Below are 23,276 nucleotides of genomic sequence, written 5' to 3' on the forward strand. Positions count from 1 at the left end.
AATTGTTCTCATTACCTACAAGCTGGAACCATTCACTCTTTACCAACAGTGAACCTACAATGTATTGGTAATTCAGTAAATTGAGGAGCTCTTGCTTCTAGAAAGAATTTGGTTAAAAAGCCTGTAATAACACTTGCAACACATCCATGATACACCAAATGGAATGGGCAAGAACCATCCCAGGAAGAATCCCACAATATGGTACATTTTAAGAAGCTATCTACTGCTAACTAACATTTGTTTCTCTAAGCTTATCAAATGCTAATTCTTCTCCCTTTGAAACAAAAATTTATAGCAAATTTTCAAAGGACTTTTAGAAGAATTAATGAAAGAACAAAACATTTCATATCAAAGTACATGCAGCTATTTCCACGAACATGCATCAAAGCACATATTCAGACATGCAACTGTGCAAATGTGCTCATGTTAGAGAAGTTTTATATTTACTATCTCAAAACAGGAAAGAATAAGCAGACAAACTTGTCTTATTAAAAAAAAAGGTGAAAAAAACCTGCAAAGAAAACTTTGTAACTCCCTGTCAGGTCTTGCAAGTCTTGCTCCTATTTCTCAGAACACAAACCTAAGCAACGTGACTTCATGGAGATGAGCAGGAAGGACTTACTCAGGGGCCAGCTTGTGCCTGGAAATGAAACATCTCTGATACCATCTTGTGAAGTTGTTCTGTCTCACATATCATGGGCTTTAATTATCTCTAAGAGGTAGTTCTGCCAGCTCCAAAGAGAATGGAAGAAAGACTATTTCTTACTTGGATCTTTTTCCTTCAAGTACTCAAAGCTTATTATCAAAATACACAGAAAACTGTGTTGTATCTGCCAATTTCTTGTTTTCTCCACATACAAAACATCTTTCTTTTTGAGTTTTTGAAAGCAGATCTGAACAATAAAGTGACTTGTAGAAATACAGAAGCTTTAGTTATTTTTCTATTAGTGATAAAATGGGTTACTTGGAAGTGCTCCAGCACTGTGTGTAGTTGATCAGGGAGTATATAAACCTCCGAGGTCAGGTCAGTAAGTTACAATTACTGTTGGGATGAGGATATGCCAGTGTAAAGAGACATTAGATGCTCTATTGAACCTCTCTTGGCAGACCTCTTGAACACACGCCTCAGGACATCTTCAATCTTGATCAGGAAAGCCAATCTTACTGACATTCTCTTGGTGAATATGAATATTTCTTGAAACATTTGCTTAGTTCTTGTACGTTCCTCCTACTGTTCTGTGGTGACAGCCCGATAAAGGGTTAATACGAACACTTTACTGTGCTTAGGCTAAAAACAGGAATAGGTGTCAATGTTAAAGCAGCAGAGTGAAGCAGGAACTCCTGTGAGTTGACACGCAGAGAAAACAGACTGGGGATATCACCCTTGCAGCAAGACCATAAATCATGTCACAGGCCAATCTAACTGCTGACAGGCCACTCACAGGAACATTAACCAGCACCATCCCATGGAACCAGATGCTACAAATGTGCTTAAACTGCAGTAACCTCCCTCCTGAAGCACCACTGCCACAGGACTGCAATACACACTGATAAGGCAGGCACTGTCCGTGTTCAGAGAAGTGCAAAGTTCATCAGAAGGAACCGTAAGTTTTAACTAACAAGCAAGTGACAACTCCCAGACAAAAAGTATGGCCAATTCTCTTAAAGACTGCAGCTAGGGAGGGAAGCACTGGTCTGGAATACTGGCAGAGCTGAGGGAAAGGCACTAAGAAAACACAAGGGAGGAGGGAGAAAAACGCTTACAGACACTGATGTTACAGCTACTGCTGCCTCAGCCTCAAAGCATCAAAATATAAAACCTTTTTCTGCTTAGACTCAGTTTTCAGATTCTTCTGCAGTTGTAACGTTAGAGAACTGGGCTTTCTTCCTTCCACTTGACAAAGTGAGATGCCTTTTACCCTTTCAATACCAAATTCTTTTAGTCCTTTATCCGTATCTCCAATAACTGTACCCAGAATTCCCCATTAGGTTTCCTCTGGCCTTGCAGCCAAATCATTAGAGGGTGTGAAAGAGCTGAGGACATTTCCATCAGGGGACAAACAGCAGAAATCTTACTTCTCCCATGAGCCAAATCTCCACCAGCGACAAGAACCGTAACACATTCCCAAGCCTATTTATCGCAGTGTGCAATCCTGCCATTGGTTTCGATCGTGTCCTTACCGTTTGTTGGTGGTATGTATGGCCTACAAATGGAACAGTCAAAACCCATATCAGCTATGTTTTCCACTTCCTCCTCTGTGTTTAAGTTCTGACAGATTGCATGCATCCATCTAGAAATTAAGTGGGGGAAAAAATACAATTTAAAGGAAATATGTGGTGTTTTAGGAGACCCAAACATCAGCCTATGGTCCAAGTAAACGTGATGTAGTGGTTTAGTTCGAATTCTTTTAGGGAGAAACCACAGAATCAGGTTTTCCATATACAGCATCCCCTACAGTGGTGTGTGTTACATACTGTATATGGAGTAGGAGATCACCTATTTCCCTTTACAGGAAAGAACTCTATAAAACAATGTCCCAGACCAAACATGTTTTAATATTATAAATTTCTCCCTGTATTGCAATAGTTTCATACAATGTAATCTAGATTTAGCCTCCCAACAATAGTCTTGTGAGGTAAATACTTTTATTTTTACAGGACAGGGAGGAAGAGACATGGAGTGATTAATTAATTTGCCCAGAGTCAGATAGTTAAGTCTGTGGTACAACTACAAATGAATGAACTACTAAAAGACTTCTGAGACTCAGTAATCCAGTGTTCATTATCACAAGACCATTCCCTTCATCTTCATGATTTTACATTAAGGGTAAAAATTAAAATAAGCCTTAAAGAGGAAAAACCTGCAAAATATTAGAAATCCTTACCGATCACATTGTCTGCACTGAATTATAAGCTCCTCGTCCCTGTATGTGCGGCAGCAGATTGGGCAGGTGGACAAACTTGCACAGGGAGCACACTGTGTGTAATTATTTTGCCATTCACATCTTAAACCTGGAGAAGTTGCTCCACAGTGTCTGCACCAAACACACCTGCAGAACAGACAAAATGATGCATTACTTTCAGTGCACAGGAAGATCATTTTGTGGTTTTTCTCCTTAGAATCTGGTGAGTAATTAAGTTTTAACTTCGTCTAACAACAAATGTTTAACAATATTTTTAATACTTCTTAAACAAAATTCCTAATGAAGAATTCCCTTCAGACTGCAGAAACAAGCAGACTGGTCTTTGCAACAGCTCAACAGGTCAAAGGAATTCCTGCTTCCAGTTGCCATTCACTTTTAGATCCGGAGACTTAATCATATGAGAGGTCTAGTCTGCTTGTGTTTCACCCAAGCAAACCAAGTGGCTTTAAGACGGTTTTATTTTGAGAACAATTTGGTGAAGCAATTACTAATTTTTCCAACCGAACACTGGAATGAACATTCCAATGGATGTAAATTAGGAATTTTTTTTCGGCTAAGATTTTCAAAGGAAAAATTTTGTCCACCTCCACTTATGTGGTTTTTGGCATGAAGAAGCAGTACTAAGAGGAGATAAGAGTTTCCCTAAAAAATTGATAATTGAATGAAACAATTCAAAAGTATTTTGTTTGCTTTGTTTAATATACCTGACTTAGACACAATTAAAATGTTATTACAGTTCAGTTGACATTACAAACACGAAGTGACAGGGAGAAACAAGAGGCCAGCAGTCAGTGCTCCTCACCCCAGCCCCAAACACACCATTTGCACTTCCAGCCTCCCTTTGGAACAGTCTGCAGGGGCGGGTCCAGGCAGTAGGTGTGGTAGCTGATGTCGCAGTCATCGCAGAGGAGGAGCCTCCCTGGGTCTGTGGCTTTCCCACAGGCTTCACACACTGTGCACTCCAGGCACCTCCAACCTTTGCTGAGCACCACTTTAGTAATCTGCAAAAGGCAAGGTGAAGGTGATTTGAAAACTGCTCTATGAAGTGTGGTCAAGGTATGAATGAAGGTCTGGAGCCCAGGATGCTCCTGTGGGAACATCACCCACATCACACGGGGCTGTTTGTCACTCAAGACTTTCTGGAGCTTCAATAACAGAATCAGTAACAAGATCAAATAGAAAGAAACCATCCTCCTTTCTAACCTTTGTAAAAATGGGTGAAGTGTTTCCCTTTTTCAGTCACTCCACCTGGCTGCCATGACTTTTCAAATATCATAGAGTGGCTTGGCAACTACATCAGTCAATTCCCTCAGGATTCTGGGATGCACCTCGTCAGGTCCCAGAGCCTGATGTACATTCTGGTTCCTCAAGAGGTCACAGACCTGATCTTCTCCTGTCATGGTGTGACCACAATGACCAGTGCGGGGGTTTTAGTCATCTAAAGCAAAAAACTGACTTATTGTAGTTAATATACAATGTAAGAGTAGTATAGAAACATAAAGTCACATTTATAATTGCATGAAACACGCATGTGGCATTTTGCACAGTACGTGTCAAAAAAAGTTTTGTGACATGTTTAAAAAAATCTCACTTTAACAAAGATATACTTACAACCAATGAAGAGTGTACAGAGTATACACTGCAGAAAATAGCTTATTTTGTACTTGCTAGGTCATTTCATACCATTCAAATTTAATTTTCACACATTCTCCCCTGACTAATGAATGTAAAATGTATTAATTAACCAGTCCAACTGCTGTCAATTCTGACAGCCAACAGGCAAATTGAAACAACTAAACCTTATGCCCCTAGTAAATGAAGACGCAATATGATTTTTTTCTTTACTTCTGCTTGTGTTTAGGTTTTAAGCTTATATCTCAAACTGTTATTTTAACCAACTGCTGGATAATCAGTGCTATTTATGGTTGTGAAATTACAAAAAGGTTAATTTCTCTTGAGGCAATGCATACTATAAAGTGACATTTAATTAAAGTCTTTCACAAGTCGCATACAAATAATGGTCACATTAGCTTATGAATATCTAACAAGTTAATGACTCCCCTAATTACCACAAAACCAAAGGCAGCATAGTGCTATTAAAGTACAATATGGAAACAGTGCAATCAAGTGATTGTTTTTTATGTAACAAAAGCACTCACCTTAATACTGACACAGTATGGATGGTAACACTGACCACACTGAGAACAGGCAAGCAACCTGCCCTCAGCACCTTGGCCAAAACTGCCACAGACTACACACATATCCTGCAATGAGAGAGAACAGCAGACATTCAACATGTGCCAGACACTACACTCTGAAGACATAAAATCCAACTAGCCTGGTCCATAATTTAACACCTAACAAGGACATTCATTCACTTTTTTCTAATTAAAAGTCGGGAAATCAAATTAAAACACAGCAACTATTATCCTGACCTGATGGAGAGTGAACTTGTCACTGTTGGAGAAGAGGACAACTGTATTATGCATCGAGTTTTCTTCCTCATCTTTATTAGATGAAATATCCATAGTTGTGACCTATTAAAAACCACAAAATATAAATAGTAAGCACATCACATTTTCCAAGACATGAGACAAGATGAAACGTTCTCTAAATATGTTAGAAAATAGAAGCTTTGCAAATATTTATTCATATAGTATGGACTTTCATAAAAAGCAACCTACCTAAGAAATTAGTACATTAATTCACATCAGGACAAGCATCATCAGTATTTCAGTTTTACATACACATTCTCTCCCTCTCTTTTGTTCCCCTTTACACATTATTCCATTGCACTTCAAGATGGAAATGGAAGGAAAGAGATATTCTAAGAAAAAAATCACTAAAAAATTTTCATATTGTGCCCAGTCTGGTCTGTTCCCTGCATATAAACACTAAAGTTCTTCTTATCAACAAGTTAATTGCAGTGACATTCTTTTGAGTATTAATTCAAAAAGCAATTGGAGAAATATAATTTGTCCCATATTGCCTAAAATGTGGTTTAGCTAATGTTCCAAGTATGTTAGAGGAATAAGCCAGACTTCTTAAGTTACTTGCTGTAAGCAGTTTCTTTATGAGGCTTATCTATCTTGACCATAAAAACTTGCACTGAACTTGAAACAGCTGGTTTGATCTCAATCCATAAGTTCTTACTGGAGACAGTAATTTTCTTTTTGATCAAGAGATTGTTATTCTGACCTGCCCTTTATTAATTCAGCATATACATGCACATACAGCTTCTCAGGAAGAGAAACAAGGAAAAAAGACCTTAGCTGTGTTCTGACTTTCATGCAAATCTTGTTATGCAGAATTTGCTATCCATGAATTTAAACTAATAGGCCCAACTATTTGCTCTCTGATCCAGTAAGATAAGGGCACACAGTTCTATATAACAGATAAAATGCATGATAGAGAAATACAACCTTGTTTTACCAGCTGTTCCAATTTATAAATGTGGATTATTTAAAATATAGTATAAGTCCTATACAGAGACTTTTGTTTAAATAATAATTTAAATATTTTACAAATACAAACATCACTCTAGGGACAAATGTAAATATCATTACAAGAGCTACAGAAAACCTTCTGATACACTGTTGTTGAAATTCAGCATTTACTGAGAAACTGCTAAAAAGGGTATATTGTTAATGTGTTTTAATTACCCAAGAGTTGAGAGCATTGCAGCTGTAACTAACTAGTTAACCAAAAAAACACCTGAAACACTTTGACATCATCAGGGAGAGAAATTCCCTTGCTTGCCTTTCGACAGGTTCCACAAAGTTCTTGGAATTGCTTGCATATACAAAAGAGCAGAATTTGAAGGATTGAAAATATTCCCATTTCAAACATTTATCTGGCAACAGGCTGATCTCTAGGTACTGCTTTATAACTTTTACCCTTCAAGACAGCCACATCTTTGCTCTGGAACTCCGAAAGTTCCATGTAGTTGATGACTCAAAGGATCAAATTTCAGAAGAAAATCATGGAGACTCCTGTCCATTTTGTATTTGTAGCAAGTTACCAAATTCACTCTATCCCTGGGGTCAGTGAAATCTGGTTGATGCAACTTCTTTACCAAATTCTTTTGGCCAAGTCCTTCACCAATGCTACTTAAAAAAAGTTAAACTGACAGAATTAGAGGAATGGTCTCTGCACTGACACAAGACATAAGATAGAGAGCAGAATAAATTCTCAGTTTTCTATGTGGGAGAACTGCACTAGCAGAAACCTGACAGGGCATGTGCTGTTCAACACACTCGTGTGCAATCTGAAAAATCAAGTGAGAAGCAAGGTGACAAAGCTTGCCAACAGAATTGGGGTGTTCCGAGTAATAAGCCCCAAAAGACAACTGTAAGGAACTGCACAAGAGCTTCACAAAGCTGAGTGCTGGGCTATAAAATTGCAGATGAAAAGTCCACAAAGTAAAGAAATGAACATGACAAAAGAGCTCATAAGGATAATCAAAAATATGGTGTAGCTTCCATATAAGAACAATTCAAAATACTGGTATTGTCCAGACTAGCACAACAAGAGTGGAAGAAAAAGGAGAAAAATTATGGAAATCTATAGAAAATAAGGGGCATGGATGGAGGAGGTGAATAGAAAACAGCCCTCCACTGCCTCTTCTCTAAGAGCACTAAGAGGCAGGCAACTAATTCAGAAGGCAGCAACTTAGAACGGCAGGCCAATGAGATGAAGAACTGGAAAAGGTTAATATGGTTTCCAAAAATGAATGGGCAGACCCATGAAAGAAAGCTCCAACACAAGCAGCCCACAACAAATACACCATCTCCTGCTCAGCAAGTCTTAAAGTCAAAGTGTTGAAATGTCTCCTCCTGTTCTATCGTCCTCCCCCAGCACTCAGTTTGGGTCCAGTGAGCAGAAGAACCTCTGCTCTGCCCTCCTATGGCTGCTGTGACATTCTCATGCACAAACCTTGTTTTCCCATTCTGTGTTGTTCCAGTGAGTGCTGCCTTTAACCAGCCTGTTTTCCATGCAAGAAAATGGAAGGAATATTTAAAACTCCCAATAGTTGTGTATCTTCAAGTGGCAAAAGCAGCATAAAACTGCCTCAGGTCCATCAAGCTGTGGTGTTCTAGTTCTTCATCACCAGCAGTAACAGCCAGGCTTTATCAAACACCCTCTGATTTTCAGTTGGTTTATGAAGTATTTTAATACAAGAATTATAGATGAATAAAATTATGTTACAACAATAGACTACAGCATGACTTTAAAAACAAAGCTCTTACCCCTGGGATGACTACAGTGCCAACTCCATTCTTCAGCTTTGATCTGCCTCTGCCACCTCTCCCTGAAAGACCAGCCCCGCGTGGTCTGCGCTTCCCTGGGAATCCTGAGCCACGGCCCTGTGCAATGCAAGATAACAATATAAATGCATCCTGAAGTTCTTTTGTGCTATGGGATTCAAACTTGTTCAATGCATCTAGGGGAAATCATAAGTAAAAGATCACCCTGTGATTTCAAGTGAAAATGAGCCCATGAGGCCACAGCCATTAAATCACTGCATAAATCAGTATGAAATACCTTGAACTACTTACATGGCATAACATGATCACCTTTATCACCAGTGAGAAAGCAGCCAAAACCAGGACTGTTTATTTTTTGCTCAGGAATAACTGGAAATATAGACTTTCCCCCCTCCCCCATTGCAAAGTTTCCAAAATAAATCTTTTATTCTGTGATTCATTTTTATTTTCTTTTTAAACAGTCAGCTCAGACAGTCATGGGACTTCTGAACAGGGTCTGGACACTTGATTACTTGTAACCATAGATGTTTTTCTTCTGCTATGAATAATCAAGCCAAACCTGGAATTTATTAGGATGCAATGCTGCTCCCAAAGCAAAGCAGGAGCTGGCTCCACAAAACTCTCTTAATTCAGCAGATACAGAGAGAGCTTTTTATTTTAATTCTACCAATTACACTGAGATCAATATTTCCCACAATGGGAAGGTTCTTTTACACGATATCCACTTATTTTTAGACAGGTTCTTTTCTCCCTTCCTTATTAAAGATGCAGCTGCACAGTTGCAATGTTGTGCTTTGGATTATTCACAGTATGTTCAACTACAGTTAACTTTTGGAAAAGCAAGTACGTTTTTAATAATAATTACCTGTTATTCATACTGTGACTTGGTTTAAAGTGTTTGGGTTTGTTGTTTTGTTTTGGGTTGGGTTGGTTTGTTTGGTTTATTTCAAAAGGAACTAAGCACAAAGAGGATTCCTAATCCTCCTTAATCAATTCCAAAGAGAAAAAGAATATATTCACAACATCCCCAAATTCTGGCTGGTACTACCAGACATCTTTACAATGTGTTTCAGAGCCTCTAATCAGTCATATACCTTTCCTACTATGAAATAAGCAATGACATTATTTACTGCATTTCAGATTTGTGGATAACCTCAGTTCCTCATACAGCCTGACTCATACAGAGTATCTAGATATGGTGCCCATATCCAAATATTTGCTGTAAAATACCTCTGATACCAAGGCAATCCCTCCCATAAAGCAATGCTGATGGAACAACAAAGCTCCCTGGGGACCGTGTCCCCAACAGACAAGAACAGTTTTTACTGATGGAGACAGGAGTTCCCTGGATGGAAAGCAGCACTATGGGCTTGAAATTCCCTATACTATTTTTCAAATATGCCACCTTCTGCTTTAAAGAAGATACAGAAGTTTATGACCATAATTAAAGAGAGAATTCAAGGATCCCAACCTTAAAATTTTATGAACATCCATTTATTAATGAAAAGAGAAATGAAATTACTCTCACACAATGAGGTAATATAACACACTGCTATCTGAGGAGTGAAAGGAAAGATGCTACTGAAGGCTGAGGTATTTACATGTACTGAGGTGAAACAAAAAAATTTGTCCTTAGGTATCTATGGAGTTAATACACATCCACACACAGCACATACAAGCATCAATTTTCTAAGATGTAAACTCTTCTGACATGTTTCTTATTTTCTGTTTCAGACCAGGTATCAGTATTGTTATTTTCACAGAACTAGTAACAGGAATAAACACATACTTGTATCAATGTTAATGCTGAATATTAAGCTGAAAATTAATGTTTGAAGCAGCAAACTCTAAGCTGATGTCAAATTAAAATAAAATTAGCATGAGAGTTAAGGTGAGATGAACATAAATCATTGGGAATCTACAACAGTTTGCCAATGCCATCATTTGGCTTTTTTTGGCCTTTATTTAACGAAATAATTCCACTTAGTTTGTTCAGGTGTTTTTAATGGTAAATGTCACTGTGGATACAAGCTTTGGTCCATCTAATCAGATAGCAGAGTTGTTATTTATTCCCCCATCAGCCAGAAGTGATGTCACTTTGAATGTACTCTGCAAGATTTCTCCACAGCAACAAACCCAAGCCATTCTGCAGATCTCTGCTCCTCTCTGTGCCTGGCTTACCTCACTGCCAGTCTTAAGGACATTTTCCTTCTCAGGCAATTTATTTTGACAGCTATGTAAAGCCAACCACAAAAAGTTATGTACTCAACACACACAAAAATTGGGCAATACAAGCTATTCTTTGCCATTGAAAATCAGGGCAATGCCATCATACTGTATACTCTGGAAAACACACATTTTTTAACCTGAAAGATCCAGAGATTCAATAAATTTTAGAGGCCTTAAACAGTAATAGAATGGAAGATTAATTCAGTTGTGAGACACAGAATTTCATCACTAGTCTCTACAGCAGAAAGATAGCAATGAATATGTGAAAATAAATTCAAGTTATTTACCACTTTGATGCTCCAAATGGCACTGCCAGGAAGCTGTCTGGATTTAAAAATGTCCCGACCTTCTGAAATGTCTGGGGACCAGGAAGGTGGGCTCACTGTATTATTGGTACTCCAAGCCCCCTAGGATACGGTAGGTGAGAAAATAGATGTATAAAACTTTGCAACATAAAAAAAAAGATTAAAAAAAAAGAAAAAAGCAGGCAAAAAAAATACAAAAAGCAAAGCACATGCAGGCATAGACATTTCTACATTAACTTAAGTAGACAATTAGTTCACTGAGTGAGAGGAAGATGGGAAATTTTTAGGTTCTCATTCAAGCAGACTCTAAAACAAATATTAACCTACAACTGATGGTTAAGTACAACAAAATGAGTTTTATAAACAAAGCAGAATACAAATTGAAAGTGAGCAATCATAACAACGAATTACGTCCCTAAGTTAAATTGCATCAATGAAGACGACAGTACTTTGAGGTGATAACATCCCCTTTTATACCCCAAATCACATTTTGAAAGAAATGATGGCCTTTGTTGACTTTTGAGACTAAACTACCCATAACCACAGCAACAAGCATGTCAAACAAAAGGAATATGAATAAACCACTGGATAAAGCAAAAGAAAAATAATCATGGTAATCAACAGGCGCCTCTTTCCTGCATGTTTGCCATAAATAAACCATTATAAAATCCCACAGACAATTTTTTTTACCCCAGTGCTTTCATGTTATGCTATGGTATCACCTTTTAACATGTTACTATATACATGTAATAATATACAGCCTTATGGGGTACCTACAAACTCTTTCTAACTAATTGATTATTATCCCTACTTATAGTGTTCCCATCATGGTGAGCTATTGTGTAACTCTTACAAGAAATGAGACAAAACAAGAAGAAAATACTAAGACAGACAAGAAAGAAATTGCTGAAGTTCCTCATAGACATTAATAACCGTAGAACACTTTCTTGAACCTCAAATAAAGACTGGAGGAGACAGACATAATAAATTTAACTTCAGTCCAAATGTACACTTTAGAATAGTTAAATACATTTCCCCAATTCTAGATTTGTGAGAGTAAAAAATATTGAATACCAAGATGAGAAGTAAAGCAGACAAAAAGTACAAGTTTACCTTCTCGAGAATGCCATTCAGCAGCAGAACCACAGGGATGACATGGAACAACCTCATGCATACTAATGGTCCCAACTATTCACACAGGCATAGCTGCTCACATGGGCAAGCCCAAACATATTTACACCTCAGAATCCTGGGCTACACAATAATAAACTTTAAGGGAAAAGAGATAGCTTTGCAAAATGTGGAATTTTTCTTTTACTGAAATGAAATTTCTCCTTCAAGAATGTGTGGGAAAAGTCATCAAAATCTCAGGCTGTAAAGAGCTGCCTCACTAACAGCCACACTGACTGAAAATAGGGCTGTCCCTCATCTCATTCCAGGTCAGAAGGAGCAGGGACAAGCCTTCCCAATCCATGCAGGGCTCATTCTGCTGATGAAGGTGAGCATCAGCCAGCACCTCCCATACCCTTGAGCAGGTGAGGGAAAGCTCAACAGATGCATGCAGAGCTGGGTGGGCTATAACCTACACTGCTCAGTGAGCTCAGTATCCAAACTGGCACAATAGAGCCTAAGGAAAGTGCACCAGTGACCTAACAGCCTAATTATGCACCAAAGTCATGCGTGAAAAGTGCTAACATTTGGTAAAATCCACAGTGTGGACATGCTGGTATTCAGTATAAATCTGCTTTCCAGGAGGTTAGCCTGCCTGCATGGGAGAGGGAATATAGACAATCCAGCACCAGAAAAATAAAACCTGACAGTTCTACCACACACCCTACAAACTGCTCAGTGCCCAGACAACCTGTGTGTTTTTAACTGCCCATCACCCTCTCCCCTCTGCCAAGTTGCTTCTAAAATCCACTCCAGCTGAGCTGCCAATGCCAGCACCTGCTCACCCTCAGCTGGGTTAAAGTGGCTGTGCTGCATTAAATAGTTTAGATTTCAAGATTTTGCTACCCCAGTTTTTTGCTTGACTTCAGAGAGATGTCATCACAAGACAACCCAGCAGATCAAAAGGCTCACTGGCCTCTAACAGGGAACCTTTAGCACCTGCACACCCAGACAGGAACAGAAGTCCCTCTTCCCACCCAGGACACAAACCCATGGCACAACAGGTGCACCAGGGCAGAAATGGGGGCAAGGCAAGCAAAATGCCCTGGACACAGAGGCTGGTTACACCTATGGACACACCAGTTAGCAACTGCATCTGTAGCAATAGGAAATTCACCTTATTATACTAGCCATAGCAAATAACAGTCCATTTTAGCAAGGTAAAGTTAAAACATCCATTGAATTTTAATTACAGTTTCCCTCATACTTTTAAAATTAATAATGTATAGTAAGTAACTGCTCTCATAAAATGGCAACTCAAAATCTGTAGAGTGACACAAAGAAAATCTGTGTATCGTAGAAACAATCTTTACATCAGTCTGTAAGGGAGGCAACATGTTGACTGAGGGTCAAAATCTGGATCTTAAACATGCTGAAAATACTTCATCAACAACTAAAATTACCTACTCTTATTAGGGAGACTTTTTTGTCCTTTTAAGAAGATACACTTTTCTAGTGATGAAGGTTATTCAAAAGATTTAAAAGCTAAATGAACATTAAATCTGAATATGAAATATTCAGTCTTGCAAAACAAAATGAATTGTATATGATTCATGAACCATACTGTTGAGAATTAAATTGGAAATTTAATCCAATTTTTATTGTAGATCAGAACAATTTGAATTCTTGGTCAGATAAACTTAATTAAAAACAGACACTTCCACAACACCACGAACAAATGAATTACATCAAAGAGATGCATTAATTATATTTTGGCTTTTAATTAATGCCTATTACCACACAACACTGAAGAGAAAGTTCTATTCAGTTCATTTACATCAGAATCCCAGCAATTATTATGTACTGTGACAGAAACAGGAAGTCCTAACTCTCCATCATATTCTTGAGTCCTCAAAATTGAACAACACAGCTGCAAGTAAATTATAACAAAAGGAAACCCAATGTCAGCAAGGGTCAGGAGAGCTCACTAAATTACCCCTGACTGTGTTTAGCTGCTTAACGCTTTATGAATTCGACTGCAATCACAAGTGCACAAAGCTGGATTTGCAATTTAATATTTAATGTAATTTTAGGCTTGTGAACAAACTTTAATCAGTTCAAAATATAGCTCCCCTCATTAAAGGAAAACATCCAACCACCAAGTATAAAACCCATAACAAAAACTAATCCTTGAAAAAGACTTTTTCTGATCTTTTTTCCAAAATCTACCTCTACAACATACTCAGTGGTACCATGTAAGAGCAGACAGCAAAAGAGCCATAATATCCAAGAAAGGACATACATCCAAACCCATCACAGTGCTTTGCATTTTGTGATGTAATTTAAAAAAAATCTCTTAAAGCACCTACAAATATGCAGCAATAGTGACCACCAGTATCTTCATGATGAAAATTAAATACCTCTAATCCTGGTAATTTTTTTTAAGGAACACACTCTATAATAATACTAAAATAATACTTACAATATAACACCACCAGTAGAAGTTTATTTTCTATTCAATATTATCCTACAGAACATTCTCAACTCTGTGCACCAGCATTAAAATGCCACAACTTGTAATTGCTTTCCATTTGACTTTATCTTGTGCTTTCAGCACACATTGCCATAGCAAAAATACCTATTTCAAACTTGTTAATTCAGGCATACAGAATACACCCAATGGCATTTAATGTATTCCCCCACAGAAAAAAAAAACTATACATTTTCCTTGTGAAGATTTATTTCAAACTAGATGTATGTCAGATTAGTCACTAACAAACTGTGATGGTAGTTCCTTTTAAGACTGCTGCTTCAGAAAAAAGGAATATGATAATGATTAAACAGAGGCCTGTCCCTGGCATAAATCTTCAGTCTACAGGCAAGGGTGGAGAATCTGCATATTCCATGGAAAAGATACTGCACAGACACCACTCCAAGGACAGCACTATAAAAACTTTACACACTGGCAGCTCCTAGTGAGTATCTGTGACCTGTGAACAACTGAATTCCACATAGATGTAAAAATTATTTTGGTTTCAATATGGAATAGGGTAGCAGAAAAAGAAAGAAGACAGCCCATGGAATAAACCCAGAGGAAGTCAGGGAGGGCCTAAGCCTGGCAGGTGGAAGATCCTCTCATGGCTGTATGCAGCTCACCTATAGCTGAAGGTATGGACAACATGGTATCCTGAAAAATACTGCCAGCAGACAGGCACTTTGCTGACAGGAGCTGACACAGAGAAAAACCCACATTCTCCAAAGTGGAATAAGCTTTTACCAGCCAAGTCAATCCATACCAGCATTACTGTACCCACATATTGATTTATACACAGCTGCCCTTTTGGTGAGAAGACACATTTTCCCCTGTTGCTTCCAACCAAAGTTGGGATGTCTGCAAAAATTCCAGGGGGCAGATGGGTGGTGACAGCAGCAGCACTGATGGTGCAGCCCTGAAAGAGACTCATGAAGCCTTTTTAAGCACAGAATTGTCTTCACCATTCGTGAGACAGATCTTAGTCCTGTCCAAACAAGAACGATGTGGTGTTGCAGACACATCACTAAAGTAAACCACTAATACCCAACACAGGAAGTCACTCCAAATCATGCAGAACTTTGGATTCAGTAGTGAAACAGAACAATCATTCAAATGCATTTTATTCACAGTTGTATTAATAGATTCTGAAGAAAGGGCTAATAATTCATCCTTCTGCCCAGTACATGGCATTAAATTTAACAAGAACAAATCCAAATCAGAAACTATTCCTCTCCATGGATTCCCCTGACTCCACTGAAGCATGTGTCTTATAAAATTGAGGAGCAATACATTCAGGATACAGAGAATTTTTTTTTCTTATTCTTCCTTATATGAGTTTCACAAACCCATTGTAATGGGTATTTTATTGCATTTTTTAAACAGGAAAAGGACATTCCAACATAGTAAGCTTCTAGGAGAAAATGCAGGTTATTACCATCCATGGAAACTGGTTAATGTTGGCTTGTCTTTGGGGTTCACAGATAATCAGACTCTTTATGAAGGATCTATTATAAATCAGGGAGGTTGGACCAGAGGAGCCAGTGTGGTCCCTTCCAGCCCCACCCATTCTGTGATTCTGCTTCTGCTCCTAACCACAAGTCTCCAAACAAAATTACTGTTTTCAGCAAAAATAATAATTTTTTAAAAGTTCCCCCCAGAATAAAATTAAACCAATTTCTATCTGCAACCCAAGGACATTTAAATACATGCCTTACAAGTTGTGGATTTGTCCATTTACATCTTGCTCAATTATGATGTGTACACCTTACTGCACAGTGACCTAGAAAATGTAACTGCAGCACAGCAAACACAGAATTCCTAAGCTAAGTGGAAACAGAAGAAAGGTCCCTATGATCAACTTGGTGTTAGAAGACTACTACTACATACAAGCTTTTTCTCTTTTTCGATTTTAAAACATTTGTAAACCACAGGACAGATTATCTCAGGGGAGCCCTTACAGTTCTCCACAACTGCCTGGAAGGAGGTTGGGTCTCTTCTCCCACGGAACAAACGACAGGACAAGAGGAAACAGCCTCAATTTGTGCCAAGGGAGGTTTAGGTTGGATATTAGGAAATATTTCTTCACTGAAAGGGTTGTCAAACACTGGGACAGGCTGCCCAGGGCAGTGGTGGAGTCACCATCCCTGGAGGGATTTAAAAGATGTAGATGTGGCACTGAGGGACATGTTGTAGTGGTGGACTTGGCAGTGCTGCGTTAAGGGATGGACTCAATGACTTTGAAGATCTTTTCCAAAATAAAAACTTCTATGACTTTGTGATTTAACATCACAGCCAGAATTTTGTGTTACACCTCACTTTTGTAACTCAATTCAACTCAGTTTTGTGTTACTTGCACCACATATTAGGAGGTCAATGTCTATATTATACATGGAATATACAAATACTTTTACAGACTTTTTGTTTGTTTGTTTTTAAGATGTGTATCTGTTCTGCTACAGGCATTTACAGCTGGGCTCAGCCTTCATGTTTTGCTCAGTAGGTTCTCTGGTGGTTTGCTGATTTAACCAGAATCATGATGCTGGTTCCTATGCAGAGCAGGGGTGAACAGCACTTAAAAATAAAGACAACTCTTACTACAACAGGAAAGAAGAGAGATAAACTTCTGCAACGGAAAACCTGAATTCATTTTAGACTGCCTAAGAACATCACCTCTTTTGAGTCTGCATGATCAGTCTAAGAAAATAAAATTAATTTTTAAGACAGTATGAAGAAAAATTATTTTTATACATGTTGTATAAAAGGGCAAATAAAATCCCCAGAGATAATCTAAAACCTTCCAAATTTCATTCCTTGTTTTATGTTTGTTGCCTTTATTATATACTTTTAACCTTTCAGAACACTCTCTCATATCTTTTGTAACAACCAAGAATTGAGCCCTTGGGTGACATATAAAAATGGATAGGATTCTGCAATATATAAAAATGCTTTTTTAACACTAAGTTCAGAAAAGCATGAAAACATCAACCTAGAAGTCCAAAGGACTAAAAATTAATTGGGATGAGAAACAAAATATAAGACCAATTTGTCACACTGACACACTTTCTGTATAGAAATTTGCAAACATGAAATGGAATACTCTGGATTCACAAACCATCTTCCTCAGAACAATAGAACTTAAATAGAGAACAAGATGTTGCAGAAAGCGACAGACCTGAGGATTCTATCACTTATCAAATTTAATCCTAGTCAAAACCACAATGATTTGTACAAGCCACTTCTTGCATGGTATTTGCTAATGTAACAAAACCACAAAATTATTTACCACATCATTAGAAATGTCAATCAAGAAAGTATCTGGCAGCAGAATGGAAACAAGAATTGCAACAGGTTCTTCTATAAAGCCAGTTTAAGAAACTTTAACACACTTTGAAAGTACTAGCCAAAATAAATGCTTACGTGAAAAATATTAAGAGGTAAATTAAAAGGCCCAGCATTGTGTATATCTGCATTTGTAGCACATGTATGACAAATACAACAAATATTATTTTAGTTTGCTCAAACCATGAGCCAAAAGAAAACCTTCTCACTAGAGAACCTTTATGATGGTTGACCTTCCAATTATTTACCATGACATTTACTCCTTGAAGAAATAAACCACACAATCACTTAGGAGAATAAAAGTATGTTGTAAGAAACAGGTGAATTTGATGCATCATACTGAAATTTGAACTATGTGCTTCCTAAGTGTATAAGGAAACCTTGCACAGCCTTACCTGTCTTGATCTGGGTCTTCCCGGAGAAAACTTGCGCTTGGTGATGGCTGGTTTTCCCATGCCAATTTTTGGAGTGACTGATATGTAAGTTGTTGGGAGAGCACTCCCAGCAGAGGAAGGCAGTGCTGGGGGCTGGCTGTGCTGGACATCTCGTGCAGAATGCAAGTCTAGTGAAACATCTGGAGAGGAAGACACGTTTGTCTTGTTGATATTAACTGATGGGGGAAGTGAGGGGCAAGTCTCAGCTGGTGATTTTATGGGTTTGTCTCCAAGCGGTGAACTATTTGCAACACCTTCATTTGAAGTAGTTTCTAATTCTAGAAGAGCTGGTGCTTCTGGCTTTTCATGAGTTTCTCCTTTTTCTACATCTTTTTGCACATTTATTATTTCCAGTTGTTGTTCTACAGGGATAGAAGCATCTCCTTTGCTTTCAGTCTCCATTATTTCTGGCGTCACAGTTATGGCCTCAGGTACCAAACACAGAAATCCAGAGTCTACTGTGGCCACCTCTGACACCTCCACACTCCCTTGTGGCAGCTGTGTCTGTTCACTATGTTTGTCTAAATCCTGCTGTGGTACAGCTTGAACATCTTCCATCACTTCCATCATTTTCCCAGTCTGACTGTCACCAGATGCTGGTGTCTTTTTAGGAGACATTTCCATTTCAGCTGAATTAATTTCAACAGAGACATCTGCTTCCAGTTGTGTGGTCTTTTCTTCTGGTGATATGTCTGTAACTAAGTACAACCATATTAAAGGCTCAGTGTGAAAAAGAAAAAACTTTCACTGGTGTACTGGCAACAAATATACTTGATACACATCAAACATGCCAAGGGCATATCACTTTACTTAAGTGAATTTAATATGTAGCTTAAAATAGACTTCACAAGTATCTTTCTTTACACCTATGTTTATAGTAATCTGTTTTCAGTTCATCATTTTTCTTCCCTGAAAACACAGAAGAGTAGACATAAGGAAGTAGACACCAGGCTAATTTTTGAAGAACTGAACACACATTTCAAGGTAGGCAGCCAAAAGTAGCTTCTCCTTTATAATTTCTGTGTTTAAAAAAATATATGCTTTCATAAATTAATGTATTTTAAGCTACTGTCCCAACATTTCAAAAAAGCAAACAGCTAAGGAAGAACAGGACAAGTACAAATAAAAACATTTCCCTCCTAGTACTCTTTCAGACTCTAAAATCACGTGAAATGAAAATCGTTGATGCTGCTTTTTAATTCACTGATGTCTCACAGATTTCTTTCAAAAATAATTGTCTAGCCTTCCCTTGAACCAAATCAAGCACCTTTTATTCACAACCTTCTTCACTAAGTTCTTGTTCCACTCCTTAAAGAACCACATTCTTGGCTCTGCATTTGGCTTCTCGTATCTTCCTTTGATGGGCCTTGATTCTCTTACAGGCCACTTACTTTCTATTACATTTCATGTGTCTTTTTGATAAAATATATTTATTCCCAGAACACAAATTATCAGTTACTGTCAGAATTTTTTTATTAAATAAATTATCTTTCACTTAAAAAGGGAAAAAAAAAGAACAGGAAACCTTTAAGCACAGATACTAGTGGAGTTACAACCATGAAGAATATAAATTGAAAAAGAAAAAAAGAAAGAGAAAAAAGAGGAAAAAAATTTAAAAAATGTGCCCCAAAACACACCAGGGGAAATGAAACCAATCCAGCTATTGCAGCTACAAATAAAAAACAAAAAAGCCATGGAGAGGAAATGTGAGTGACTGTACTTCAATAGAAACAGACCATTGGGTTTTACTATGAACTTACAGTGTACAGAAGTATTTAACTATTTTTGCAGCTTTTGGAGAAAGCCAGTCCCAACAAAAAAGTAAAGCAACTTTCTCCTGCACAAATATTCTGAAGACTAGCTCTGCTTTCAATAAAATACTTCTTCAGCAAAACAGTTTATACTCTTGCTTGAGAGCTCAAATAGTAGAACTGTGGCCATCTGTCTCCTACTGCTTTCCAGGCACTGTTTCCTCTTTATAAAGCACTGCATACCTTACTGAATGGCACAGGGTTCTGGTTCTGAAGTGGAGTTTTCTCAAGAGTGCAGAACTCCTTCTTACCTTCTGTGACACATTCAACAGCTGATTCCTGATCAGGGCCATCACCAGAAATGGGTTGTTCCTGAAATGTCACATCCTCTCCACCACCTTCCATTTCCATTTCATTTGTACAAGCTTATGGAAAAGCAAAGAAGTTATTAAAATTTCTATGATGTTTATTCCACTACTTTGGCATCAGTAGTTGCTGTGACTGTTTGACCTTTTGGCTAAAGAGATTGATGTTTATTGATGATAGGAGTTAGGACAAGTCAGGTCAGTGAAAAGGTTAGGGAGACTACACAGCGTTCCTTAAAAATTACCTCTGGACCTTTGATTCATTAACACTGCAGCTGTTTTATACCTTTCAGATGGTGCAACATGTCTATAAAGTAATCACATATACCTAATTCTGAAAATGTACACACAGTCACAGACTTTTCCATAACCTGAGCAATACAAAACAGTTTTTTCTTAAATTCCAAGTCTGTTAAATTCAACAGGACTTGCAGCATGAAGGCTTTACATTTTCATACCAATACTACACTGGCTTATGGCATAAATATGAGGTTTCATCTACTATCAGCACTTGGAACACTGATTTTCAACCTATCTGTTCAGCAAAATGAAAACTAAATTTTGCCACTTTTTTTAAGGAATTTGCACAGAAAAGGTGGTACTGAGCACTTCCTTGGCTGACAGTATCATTATAGAGCACAGAAACATTTTTTTTCCTTGTGTAAAAGCTTTTTCAGTTAAGAAAATTCATTGAAATGCATTAGATAAAAGAGAAGTATGAAAAACAAAGTGTACAGCAAGCATTAACTGGAATGGAACTGATTCTCCATGGATGTGAGCACAAAAAAAGTAAAACAAATATAGCTTTCTGCATTCAAGAAAGTCTCTTTTAAGTTCAAAAAGCCAGAAACTATTAGGTGATGCTACTTTTAGCACCCTAAAAGCTGCTCTCAGACTCTGCCAACTTTAAAGTGATATTTTAACTGAGAGGAAATGATCATTTAGATTGACTCCAAATCTGATTTTAAAGTACAAAAGTGCTCTCCTGGGTATAAAGAACTGCAAGAGTGTAGTAATGTAACAGCTCCAGATTACTCCTTGTAGCTGAGATGACAGCCCTGTTCTTCCTTGGGGAGAGAGGATGCTTGTCAATGTTCTTCTAGCTCGAAATCCTAACAGAGGCATTGCCTATAACTTTAGCCTTGCAGATAAACCTGTTCCTAATTCAAAAGGGTTTTCAGTAGGAGACTGGGTGTTGCCCCAGTGCAATTTCTGGACATCTTTGAAATGCTTCAAGTGCACTGCCTGAGAGTCCAACAGCCTCTCCTAAGCTTTCAGCAGGGAAGGGAAGATCTTCAAAGGATGAAGTGGCCACTCTTCCTAACCCTATTCATGACAAAGCTCTGCTCATTTACATACATTTACCTACTCTCACTGTCCTTCCTCCAGGAGCGCCTTTTCATCCTGTCTTTACTGCTCACAACATCGAAGCACTTACATGTACAGGCTACCATCAAAGAGCATCATTTGTTTACACAAAACATCAGTTTGAACACAAACATCACAGTTTTGGTGCAGCCCAGCACTTCCCCCCTCCTGTCAGAATTTAAGACTTTCAAAAACATGGATACTTATGCAACAAAGCTATTGATTTCTTCAAAACAAGATCAATGCACAAGCATTGCTGTTTAAGCATCAGAAATGGCAGCTCATCTGCTACATTTTACCTGCTTCTAAATTTAACCACAGCTGTACTTTTCCAGGGAATTTCAGGCAGCACGAGCACAGGTGCTGCCCAACAGAGCACATGGTGTGAGATACACACAGGCATTTAGTTAAGAGGTCACTACACAACTCGGGGGGATGACCCACCAGACTCAGATCAACAGATCCAACTTCCCTCTGTGTTTCCTTACCGAATAATTTTTTAAAAAATGCTTTACACTTTGACAAGAATCTCTCAGAAACAAGATGACTGATCATAAGTTTCTTTGAAAAAGGATCCCTGATTAAAAGCTGTTTAGTTAAATATACACATATGCCTGGAACACAGCCCAGCTCCCACTGCTGTGTCCTTCCCAAACACAGTGAGGAGAATGGGCACTACAAGACTGACAAGTATCAAGAGAAAAATGGGAGAACTGGATGACTCCAGGAACTTCCAGAATAAGCTGGCTTTGCCTGGGAGGTAGGTATAAATGAATAAAACAGGCTGTTAGAATATATTTATGAACTGTACCACATCCAAAAAAAAGCTACAGAAGTTTACAGCCACAGGCTAGGAAGCTGGAAGGTTGAGAGCCACAATTAAGGTGCTTACTAGTCCATGTTTGTATACAGGGTCCTGAAGCCAGAAATGATATGGAGAACCCAGCTCATTCATGGATTCCATGAGCTGCTGCTGTTAAATAAAAGGATGGATGAACTTCACAGAGCAGAGTATGAGTGGCTGGTTCACAGAAGACTTAGTGAGGCAGCTGCAGATGTTATATTTGATGTTAGCACTTCAGAACTGTGAAGTTTACATTTGATTACCTGTTACACTGTCAGGTTCAGGAATGAGTTCAGAGGAGTTCATTATAACACATGACTGAGTGTGATCCCCTTCTCCTTGTCTACAAAGAGTGCAGATGTAGTCTTTCAATTGAGACTCCAATTCACTACCTGGAGATCTGTCACATTCTATGTGAATCCACCTGGGGAGATTAATTTATCATGACTATGATGTTAACAATAAAAATATAGAACATCTAAGTAAAAATCAATTAAAAAATAGCACTGTTTCCCATTCCTGTGAGGAAATAGACTTTCAATCAGTGTTTTATTACAGCGAATTTTAAAGAAATAAGCATGATACATCAGCATATCAAGCAGTGAACAAATAGAAACGTTAAAATCTAAACTGTCCCTAAAACCAACTGGACTCTGCAACATTTATAGCAACATTGTAACATTGCACAGCAAGATACAATAGCACTGAATCTGAAACACAGTTTACATTCTTAAAAGGTTCCAAATAGGGCTATTTTTTAAATTTATTATTTTTACTACTGCGAGAGCAAAACACATAAAACTAAAC

General features: G+C 38.1%; 1 protein-coding gene across 12 annotated transcripts in view; it reads right to left on the bottom strand.

Moving 5' to 3' along the window:
* KMT2C (lysine methyltransferase 2C) overlaps positions 1-23,276 on the bottom strand; it is a 193,399-nt gene that overhangs the window by 60,110 nt on the left and 110,013 nt on the right. For 11 of the 12 annotated variants that reach the window (XM_071560795.1, XM_071560794.1, XM_071560790.1 and 8 more), the window contains 10 exons: positions 22,733-22,893; positions 20,204-20,317; positions 18,103-18,839; positions 10,708-10,827; positions 8,174-8,290; positions 5,360-5,461; positions 5,084-5,188; positions 3,744-3,925; positions 2,886-3,050; positions 2,182-2,291 (listed from right to left, as the gene is read on the bottom strand). In XM_071560795.1, coding sequence (XP_071416896.1) covers positions 2,182-2,291; positions 2,886-3,050; positions 3,744-3,925; positions 5,084-5,188; positions 5,360-5,461; positions 8,174-8,290; positions 10,708-10,827; positions 18,103-18,839; positions 20,204-20,317; positions 22,733-22,893 — 1,913 coding nt within the window. The remainder of the gene's footprint in view (positions 1-2,181; positions 2,292-2,885; positions 3,051-3,743; positions 3,926-5,083; positions 5,189-5,359; positions 5,462-8,173; positions 8,291-10,707; positions 10,828-18,102; positions 18,840-20,203; positions 20,318-22,732; positions 22,894-23,276) is intronic. The other variant, XM_071560791.1, reaches the window with a different exon arrangement.

This window comes from Pithys albifrons, chromosome 7 (genome assembly GCF_047495875.1).
Source record: "Pithys albifrons albifrons isolate INPA30051 chromosome 7, PitAlb_v1, whole genome shotgun sequence".
Taxonomy (NCBI): Eukaryota; Metazoa; Chordata; class Aves; order Passeriformes; family Thamnophilidae; genus Pithys; species Pithys albifrons.